This window comes from Chenopodium quinoa, unplaced genomic scaffold, assembly GCF_001683475.1.
Source record: "Chenopodium quinoa cultivar QQ74 unplaced genomic scaffold, ASM168347v1, whole genome shotgun sequence".
In the NCBI taxonomy this organism is placed as follows: Eukaryota; Viridiplantae; Streptophyta; class Magnoliopsida; order Caryophyllales; family Amaranthaceae; genus Chenopodium; species Chenopodium quinoa.
In genome coordinates, this window is record NW_018744835.1 from 813,667 (window position 1) to 824,372 (window position 10,706).

A 10,706-nucleotide genomic window follows, 5' to 3' on the forward strand; every position below is an offset into this window, starting at 1 on the left:
TGCTGTATGTGGCACAAAGAAGGCTTGATATTGTGATTAAGGGCCTGTTCTGTTCACCTTATTTTTACTTATCTCACGTCTAATAAGTTTAGATAAGTTACGATAAGTTCAATTCAGTTCAGGAAAAATAAGTTTAGATAAGTTCAGTTTAGGAAAAAATAAGTTCTGATAAGGGTTACCTAAGTTCAAATTACAACTAAAATAAGTTTTCATAAGATCAGTTAAGTTCAGATAAGTGAAATCGGGTGAATAGAGCCAGCCCATCTTGTGTGTGGTTAGCCCATATCATGTGGCCGCTTGTAAAAGAACAAAGTAACCCCTATAATACTGACTGAGTAATCCGACGAAGTAACCCCTTTAACACTAACTGGATACCCTTATAACACTGACGAAGTAACTCCTGTAACACCGACCAAGTAACCCTTATAACACTAACGAAGTAACCTCGATACTTTACGAGAAGTTTTTCCCACGTACTCCGTAGTTCCTATGTGTTGTTTGGTTAATCATATGAAATTAACCTTGCTAAAGGAAAATCATTTACTAATGCAGACTAGGTAACACTTTCTATGAACTTGTCAACTAAATAACTCGCAAATTTTCACTTCACTCTTTTATTATATATTTTTTTCAATTTTTTTTGACTTATTTATCATCCTTCTAAATGTCAACAAGACAAGCATTAAACTCTCATTTAAAATTTAAGAGACATTGGACTTGTTTGACAATTGGTTTTTTAAATGGTATTTGCCTTTTAGATGTGGTCAAGCAACCAATATATATGTTTAATTATTTGAGTTTTTATTGGCTAAAAAATTGACTTTTCCGCCAAAAGCTAGTAAAAATAGCTTTTTTGTGTTGACTATTGCCTTTTATACTTATAATTACAAATCTATCCCAACAACTAACTTTATTAAACATATTTATTTAAAAGTCAATCGTCAAATAGCCAACATAAAAAGCCAATACAAACAATTGATCAGACTAGCCAAGAGAAACAGCAAAGTAGCCAGCAACCAATTGTCAAACAAGCCCATTTAGGCACATAAAGGGGCTTTAACTTGAAAAATCAAGAATTAATTATGAAAACAAAATTTGTGGATTAAAGTGAATATTAAATGCACAGTTAGATACTTTTTAACAAAGGTCTGTATTTGTTTATACATTAAATTTAAAAAGCAATTTGTATAGTACAAGATTATACAAAAATTCTACTGAGAATTTTACAAGTCTACAACACAGCAAATATGTATTTTGCTATTCATGCATGGAACTCTTTCTATTTATATTTACATTTTAACAAAAAATTTCTCATTCAGATTATTACAGATCATATCATTGCTTCCCTGGATATGCATATGCTTTTTCATCAAATCACCCGAGCAAAAGCTGCTCGAGTGTGTGCTCAGAAGATGATATCCAAGTATATATATAAGGATAGTGCACACTTCCTATTAGAATCTACCTCTATTGCTGCTAGCTCTTCTATTTGAGACAACAGTGACTCGCTGGTCTTGTAGCATGTTCATATTGGGAGCCAGCAAACGAGTGTATCGATCAAAGTACAGAAGTTGCTTCAACAGAAGGGCGAATTCCCGAGGGAATTTTAGTCCATATGACTCACTCACCCGTACCTGCAAAACACATTTAAACTTGCTAGTTATTATCCACTAGATAGCCTACTAAAGTTTTTTGCACAAAAAAATTGCTTTCGATGCAAAACACAGCTTGAAATTCAAGTTGGAAATCTAGTAGAATTATTGCTTAAAATGTTCATATCATGACTTAATGCCAGAAAACCTAGTTCTCCAGTGAAAGAACTTGAAGTGCCAATAATTTGCACAAAAATATCTAGGAGTTTTTTAGGCATTTCAAATCATAATAACACTAGATTAAAGGGCAAAATGTGTCCGGGTGATAAAAGCAAAATTAATACATACTTCATAATATTTACTTCGAATTTACTTACAATTGTATTGATATGATTGTATCGTAATTGAAATATTATATGGTTACCCGAGTTTTTTTTGAAATTCAATACAGTGAATAAGCAGAAAAACAATCAGATTAAATGCGAGAAATGTCAAAATATTCCGAAACACTTTATCAGAAATGGCCAGCAATTCTAAGTCAATACTCATTAATAGCAGAAACAACAAAATATAAGTAATAAAACACTAGGAATGAACAGCATAAAGATAAATCTCCCAAGGAGGAGAATATATAAGTTTTGTAGAACAAAAGAAACCAACTTAACTAGCACAGTACTAAACCCATGAATGGCTAAAGCATATGTAACTTATTATTCCATTACTCCAAAAAACCATTGGTCATCATTCAAAATTAGCAACCCAAACCAGCATGTTGATCCCCCAAGATCACAATGAATCTCGTCCTAGAACAAAACCAAAAAAATAACTTACTAGATCAAGAAATAGTGCATTCATCTGCCTCTCATCAACAACCACATTAGCAGCAACAGCAGTTGTATTTGTACTTGGCCCTCTTGCTGTTGCAACGACAATTTCTGTATCTAAATCCTGCAATAAAGAAATGGACAAAAAAAAATCATGTGTATAATTCTACGGACTTTTGCGAATTTTACATTTGATTCTCACAGAAAGCACAATATCAATTCTTTACAGATCAAATTGTCATTGTTGTGTAATTATAACAGGGATGATGGTTGGAGTTATTGGTAAAATGTAAAAAGAAATGAAGGGGGGAAAGTACAAAGCAGGCTCCACAAACGGAATCGTGTAACAGTTGCCAATATATAGTAGGGGTACTCATCAATGTGCACATTTCTACTTTTAATAATTTAAGTAATGCTAAGATCTAAGAGTAAATGTCGGAAGCCAACAAAGTCCACTGGAAACTGAGGACATATTAGTAATTTAGTATTACCAACCTGTATTGAGGAAAAAATCTTTTCAAGATCTCTTGCAAAGGCATTAGTATCCACATTCTGGTTAGTCGCACCCATTTCAATCAAAGCTGATGCCATTGATTCATATTCTTCTGTTGCAATAGATTGAAGAAACACTTCCATGGCAGCCCATGTTTTTGGAGATATACGACCTACAATACCTGGAAATAAACCCAAATGAAATACAGAAGCATTTTGCATCAAAGAACGGAGGCATAGTGCATGACACAATAATTGATGCAATTGGAGAGGAAAGGCTTGCATATAAACAATACACATAAATAAATTCAAATTACACTAAAACGTCTACACACTTCCATACTGCCATTAAGGAGATACTAGCGCAGTGTACCTTAGTCATAGGTGATAACTGAATGTCAACAAAACAGGTATTTTCACAGAATCCGATAGAAAGTAAACTTATCATTTACTCAAATAAATAAAGATTCTACAAGCATAAACAAAGGAGTAGCAGTTGGAAGTAGTTTCTTTGTGGATTGATGGATCATATATTTAGGAGTATTAGTTGATGCTTTTGTAAGTGGGTCTTATGATTCCAAATTATTAAAGGCATACCATTATTGTTTTCTAATCCCTCCGATCCTCTTTGTTCTTCCCATTTCTCAATTAGGAAGGTTCAAAAATTTTCTTCCCATTTAGAATTTTTCCATATACGAAAAATTTCCTTCTATTTTCCTTGATTTATTTGGTGAAACCTTATTTTGTTTTCTACACAATTTTCTTTATACATTTTCAATTAATTGAATTTCCCAATATCTGATTTCAATTTGTATCATCATTTTCTCTCCCCAAACACCACATCAATTACTTTTTTTTTTCTTTTTCATAAATTTTTTTGTTTGTTTAAAAAAGTGGGACTATTTAGTGTAAAATTAGAATGTTTATTATACTTTTATTGTTTCTCACTAATCAAGATTCATTTTTCTTTACTCCCTGATTCCAAATGGGAGGAACAAAAAGGAATAGAAGTAGTAATTGAGAACATGAAAATACAGAGTAGGGAATGTACCCTACTTCTCTAGTTGCTTATCTTTAACTTATTAGTTTATGGACTATTAATTTGGCTATGTGGTAGCACATTTACAAAAGAGGATGAATTGACAATGTAAGCAGTCTTTTGTTATCTCTGCTCTTCCACTTTATCCTTTTCTTTCATAATATCCAACACTAGCTGCAACAACTTTATTAATCAATGATTGAGATGCCAAAGCTTTCAACAAAATTACAATTGAAAAAACCAAATTATTTCCATTACCCAACCACATTTTTAACTCCCATCTGAAGGAAAATGATAGGCAAAAAAAATCTGTTCAATATGAATAGTAACAAAATGTAGATGTTAACTTGGTAACTTCAGAAAAGATGCATACCAAAATCAAGAAATCCAATACGGCCATCACGTAGCAGCCACAGATTACCAGCATGCACATCTGCATGAAAAGATTCGCATGAAAGCAAACTGCCAAACCTGCAAAGACATGAGCAAAGTGAGTCTCAGAAATAGTCTTAGATCCTAAATGCAGAAAGTGGAGCTCACTAAGATTGTTAGAAATCTCACCAGACATTAAGAGCAGTTATTAGACTAGTCTCAGGACTGGAAACAAGGGAATTAATGGAGTCTAGGTCAGTAAGAGGAACTCCATAAAGCCTCTCCATTGTCAAAACTCGCTTGGTGCTACAATGGTAGTATACTCTTGGAGCTGTAGCCTGCCTAGTGAGTCCCATAGTGTCCAGGTACCTTCTAAAGGCCTCAATATTTGCAGCCTCCTTACTGAAGTCAACTTCTTCAAGCATTGATTCTCTAATATCTTTAACAATACCAACCTAAGACAGGAGAGAAATGTACACAGTAAGCTCAGTCTGCAGAAAGAGATAATCCATGATATAAAAACCAAGAAATTTGATGAAGCAAGGAGTTGCTAATTCTAGTATTACATATCATAACATAGTCTAGTTACTAGTGCCTTTGTTGCTTTGAGAGATGTTTTAACTTTAGCTATAAATTCTGTAAAATCATGTCTTCTGAATCTGAAGTGGTAACATAAACTCGGCTAAGTAGTCTACAAAGTGAGCATTTGTAGATTATGCATACATAGTTTCCACAAGTGACCAGAAGTATGAGAAGAGAGCATACAAAGACAAGGAACATGAGAAGTTGAGACATGTGGTATATGAAAGGTAACAGCCAGGTGTTTCCATGCAGTCATTTGAGTTTGACAAAGGTCTATTTTATCTGATAGCGTCTTAAATAATACGGGGTACTTGTCCTTGTCTGTTTCATGAACATAAACAAATCGTTTCCTACAAGTCAAATATTTGTAACTTATAAAGAACATGAAAAAATTTATCTGATGTTATAGACTTGTAGATGGTATCTTAACAGGGTCACTCGGAATAGAGTAAAACAATAAATAGATTAAAGAGACATTTTAATAGCAGTGTCAAAAATAATAATAGAAGTGTCAAAGGGAGATTAATTGAGGATATTACCAACTTAAAGCAGAGAATTATGACAGGTAAAAGGACCTCATAAGCAAGGAGCAGACCTGTGAAACTAGCAGGCCTACCACCTCTCCTGTCTTGCTAGCCTAACAATAGTCACTTATAGCCCTTATGGTTGCCAAAATAATTAGATCAAGTCAAAGCATCATAAATTAGACCCCTATTATCCACACCTTGTTTAGCTTTACAGAGTGCTTGTCTTTTTTAAAAAAAAATTAATAAAATTCACTAGATCATATTCTCTGTTATAATATTAGCAAAAACAACTACTGAAAGAGCAACCATATAAAAGCACCTCCAACTTAAATACAAGAAAACAGGAAGAAATTAATGATGCTTTAACCAGGATCAGCCTATTATGTTTTACATTAAGCCCCAGCCACATATCATTAGGACAACTTCAAAGACTTCTACTCTTTCATGATCAAGTTGATACAAATACTAGAATCAAAAGCTGCAAAATGATAGAAAACTGCTCTATGTATTACCAGTGAAGTGCGGCTGAATTCCGGGTTTAAAAACTCGAGAATGCGAGCCACAATGTAGACAAAATTCAGATCAGCTACTAATATATCTTCTATCCCAGGTTTCAAAACTTTTATGACAACATCTTCTTGAGAGCCTTTTAGCCTGGCACCATGAACCTGGGGACATAACTCTGTACTTTTGTTACTTGTCTTTAGTCAAATTAGCCTGGCAGAAGAAGAGAAGAATAGAACCTGTGCAATTGAGGCTGATGCAAGGGGTGTTGGATCAATATATTCATAGACACTATCAATCGGCCTCTTTAGTTCTTCATTCAAAATTGCTTTGATTTCTTCAAACGGAATTGCAGGAGCTCGATCAAAACACTTCTGAAACTCCTCAACATACTCTGGAGGGAACAGTGTAGGTGCAGATGCTATGAACTAAACATTAAAAGACAAACTAAGCAAGATGAATATCATAGCTCAGGAAAAGGGCTCGTCACAACTCACAACACAGAGCGAAAAAGAGATGCATTAAATAATCTTAATAAGCAGATAGAGAATGACGTGACGTATGAGAGAATAACCAGTAATATTCAGCCTTATAGATGTACTATCCTTGCCATACCTGACCCAATTTGATATAGGTTGCCCCTAAGCGTTCAAACAATTTTCTCAGATAGAAGGGAGAAACCAAACCCAGCTGTAATTCAGGAGGTAATCCAGCTGATGTATTTGTCCACTACATTGAGTGAAAAAGCATTAGTTTCCTGGATTATTGATATGACCAATTTGTAAAGAGCAAGTGCACTTTACAATTTTTTTTTAAAAAAGGATGTAATACTATGAGATCACAGCACACAGTAACAGTACCTTTGAGACATCTGCTAGCCATTCACCCCCCACCCCAACAACTGCTTGGACTCCTTGAGCTAATCTTAAGGCTCCACGAGGACCAGTATTTATGGATGTCTGGACTATATCCTCAACAAGCCTTGGCAGGTTTTGGATACGTTCTATAGAGAAATGGAAAACATAATAAAATCTAGGATTAACATAACAGTTTGCATTTTTGCAATCAAGTATACGACTCTTTATGTGAAGAATAAACACCACGTGCAACACTAACATTCTTACATTACCCTAGCATCATATGTCAAACTCATATCTGGCTGCTAAACAAAGTTTACTACTCCCTCCGCGTTTTAATAGGTGTTAATACTTTGACTGGCACATAGTTTTAGGCAATTTAATTGACTTAAATAAAATAAGAAGTGGGGTAGTTGGAGTATTAAAAAATTGTAAAAGAAAGATAGTAAGATTAATAGTTTACTAAAAAGTAATGAATGTGAGAGGAAAGATATAATATTAAAATGTAGCTTTTTGCCAAAAAAGGAAGTGTAACACTTATTAAAACACGGCCGCATTTGGTATGTGTAACACTTATTATAACGAAGGGAGTACTAATATTTGATAAATAGACCATATTAACAACCACATCTTTACAAGACATAAAATCAAATCTAACACAAGGCATAAAAGAAGATGAGTACTTCGTTATTAATCTATACATGAGGGGCATAGAATTTGGTGAGAGTGCCTGTATCAGGATCAGGTTGTGCATTCAAAAATTACTAACCTATTTATAGTCTATAGACCAAATAATATGACACCAAAACAATTGAAACTATGATGTCATGACCAAACATACTTGATCAGCTATTCTACATAAATTGAGGTCTTCTAGAGCAAGCTAAGTAATCACTCTAACCAGAGATGCACAGTAAGACACATTCTTAAAATCTTACAAGTCAGCCTTGGTACAGGTGCACAGTACAGGCACAGGAGCACATCTGACTCCTAGATTATTCATTGTTTTGCACTTCTTCCCACCCACCCTCCCCTCTCCCCTGACCCACCATCCCCTTAAGTCCCCAAAAACTGGCGTATCCAGCAAAAACCATACTAATTATAACAGTTGATCACAAAGAAATTTACAATGGTTTTAAAGTTTTGTGAAGAAGTCTTAGAGATATTTGGTAAGAGTCAGAGAGACATACACTATGCCATATCTTTTTCTAAATATCTGCATAACCATATTCCATGCCTGCCTTTACCACCACCTCATTGTTTTCCACCACTCCCCTGCAGTTCCAGCTAAATGGCAACCATTCTACCTAATAATAATAGAAACTCTAGAAAAAGAACATGATGAAACAGAGCAAAATCCCCTGGCCCCTTCAACCATCCAGTTCTGCTTGCACTGCCATAGTTAACATGCTACTTCCTGCAAATATCTGTCTTAATTACACACTACAACCACAAAATCTACTCTTCTCCAGTGCAGATCTATCTTCTGCTATTATTGCCCCCCCCCCCTCTTTATTGAAATGCTCCCTCTCACTCAGTGCCTGTTTTTTCTCCGGGGTTGGAGTATGACACATCTCCAAAAAAAAAAAAAAAAAAAAAAAAAAAAAAAAATCGATCCATTCTCCCTGTAATCTGATAATTTCATTTATATGTCTTTTAACTCTAGGCCTGGACAATGTCCTTAGCCATAATTTAAAAGTCTATATCAAAATTGAGGAGAATTTTAATGTATGCTATTTAACAGTATTAGAATGCTGGCACCAAAGTGGAGCATAACAAAATGCCAAAAAAACTATGAGTTTATGATGAACAACATTCACAAAAAGAGACAGGAAGAAGTTGTAGAACTAAGCAGAAGTGGACAACATGTTAAGTAAAGAGAAGGAAAGATACCCTGAAGACGTGATGTAAAAAGATCTTGTGTCTGTGAATACTGAGAAAAAACTATCATGCGACGGGGGTGGTAGGGGAGCTTCTTGGACCATGTGGAGACACATGTAGTAGTCAACTGCAGCCAAGATGGAGAATCAGAAAGTAGAATTTGATTGCAAAACAAAAGAAGAGCAAATTACAGGAAGAAAACCCAAGTAGCTTCAAGAAATTGTTCTGATCACAAGTCTTCTATCAAAACAGCTAATCAAAGTCGAGTTTATCTAAATTTATAATCTTTTCTCTAAATTTCCATACTTAGTCGAAACAGAAGATATCAAAACATAATTTCCTTCCATTCCTTTCCCCTACTTTCCCTCACCCTCTTGAGTCTTAATGTACTATCCAAACAATGGAATACCCCTTCTTTTCTTTTCTCTCCAAATCCTTCAACCCAAACACAATGTAAAGGTTCAAAGCACATATTTCCCAAAGACTAATTGAAGTGTTACATACTCATATGATTGGTATAGATTCTCTTCAAACGTTAATCCAAGCAAAAATTTTGTATTCTTAATGTCATAAATGGTAATTCATGACAAATGTGGATTTCAATATCATATCTTTGAGTAGTTTGCAAGATAATACAATTTGATCCTAGAAACACTTTACATTCCAAGCTAGTATCTCAATCACAAAGACAACAGATACATGTATATAAAGTTTTATAAGTTTCCACTCATATGACCAAACAAGGGGGAACTTACAAGTACATTATCAATTTTATAGTCAACTATTGCACTCAACTCAACTTGATGTTAGCTTGCTATGGTGCAAATTCACAGTAATGACAGTACATCCAAATTGACTAATTATGTCAACGAATCCACCTAAACACATACACCTCGCCACTTCGGGGCTGAAACACAAACGGAATACTCATGTGCATCCTATAAAGCTTAAACTGACAATTACATGATTCCATACACAGTTCCAAAATCAACACATGATATAGCTTATTTCTGTAATAAAAAAATTAAAAAAAAAAAAAAAAAAAAAAAAAAAAAAAAAAAAAAACCACAATTTAAGCTTTCATACAATGATACAATTCGTCTTTCAAAAAAAAAAAAAAAAAAATACAATGATACAATTACCAGCAAAAATCTTCCTTGCTCTAAAATCCAATAATAAACCAACATCAACCTACTCCCAAATCCCAATTCTTATATTTCATAATACTAGTTACTACCTTAAATAACCCAGAAAGAGTTTTTGAATTCAAGCACAAACCTACAATACAAAGATACAAGAAATTTATAATGCAAGTCTAGAATGTAAATAACATCAAAACCCCGTGAAATTAAGCACAGTAAAGACCCAAAAATATAGTACTTTGTACATAAATGAAGGGTCCAATTATGAATTTAGAGAGGGAGAAACCTGAGGAGGAGAGAGAAAGAAAGGTAAGCGGCCATAAGAGGAATAGGTTGATGTCTTGAAAGCCATAATCGCCATTGATTTAGCTGCAAATTCTTGCTGAAAGTTGGAAACTTTGAAGTTTGAAAATAAGGGTAAATAATTGTAGAGTGAAAGCGAAAGTAAGGAAATGGGTGGAATTTGTGGGGGAGAAGCTGAGATGATGGTTGCAAAATTGACCTGCTTACGCCATTTTTGTTTGGTTTCAAATATAAATTTGTGTTTTCTGGTTGAAACTTGTAACACGAAGCTCAACCAGACAATCATACAACCATACTACTGAATTACTCATACTAGTATTAGATTTTTCACTCAATTAAATGACTTCAACAACTTGTTAAATTAAACAGTCCATAAATCCGTAATCGGTAACCATTCTTCAAGTATAATTAGTTTTTTTGTCCGGGCTATGTTTTGGGGCATTGTTTGTATTTTGATTATAATTATTTTATTTAAATTCAATATTAACGGTTTAATTTCTCAATTTGATAAGATAAGAAATTTATGGTGGGAATATTTGATGCCCAATACGAAAAAATTGTAACTAAAAAAATGAATTTATGTTTGCTTAC

General features: G+C 34.0%; 1 protein-coding gene across 1 annotated transcript; it reads right to left on the reverse strand.

Annotated features, from left to right (window-relative positions):
• Window positions 1-1,140: 1,140 nt before the first annotated feature.
• Window positions 1,141-10,431, reverse strand: LOC110704441 (uncharacterized aarF domain-containing protein kinase At5g05200, chloroplastic-like). The gene is made up of 11 exons (XM_021882226.1): window positions 10,099-10,431; window positions 8,683-8,797; window positions 6,793-6,935; window positions 6,548-6,661; window positions 6,172-6,360; window positions 5,941-6,096; window positions 4,509-4,774; window positions 4,321-4,418; window positions 2,912-3,090; window positions 2,424-2,540; window positions 1,141-1,634 (listed from the first exon to the last, which is right to left on the reverse strand). The coding sequence occupies exons 1-11, from the start codon at window positions 10,399-10,401 to the stop codon at window positions 1,455-1,457; spliced, it is 1,860 nt and encodes a 619-aa protein (XP_021737918.1). The 5' UTR covers window positions 10,402-10,431; the 3' UTR covers window positions 1,141-1,454.
• Between the last annotated feature and the right edge of the window lie 275 nt (window positions 10,432-10,706).

Excerpts from the sequence above, each read along its gene's own strand:
- LOC110704441 (XM_021882226.1), bottom strand. The coding sequence starts at position 10,401 with ATGATTGTCTGGTTGAGCTTCGTGTTACAAGTTTCAACCAGAAAACAC. Across the intron at positions 6,361-6,547 it reads CCTATATCAAATTGGGTCAG|TTCATAGCATCTGCACCTAC; the intron begins GTATGGCAAGGA and ends TTTAATGTTTAG. Across the intron at positions 2,541-2,911 it reads AGATTTTTTCCTCAATACAG|GATTTAGATACAGAAATTGT; the intron begins GTTGGTAATACT and ends TCTTTATTGCAG.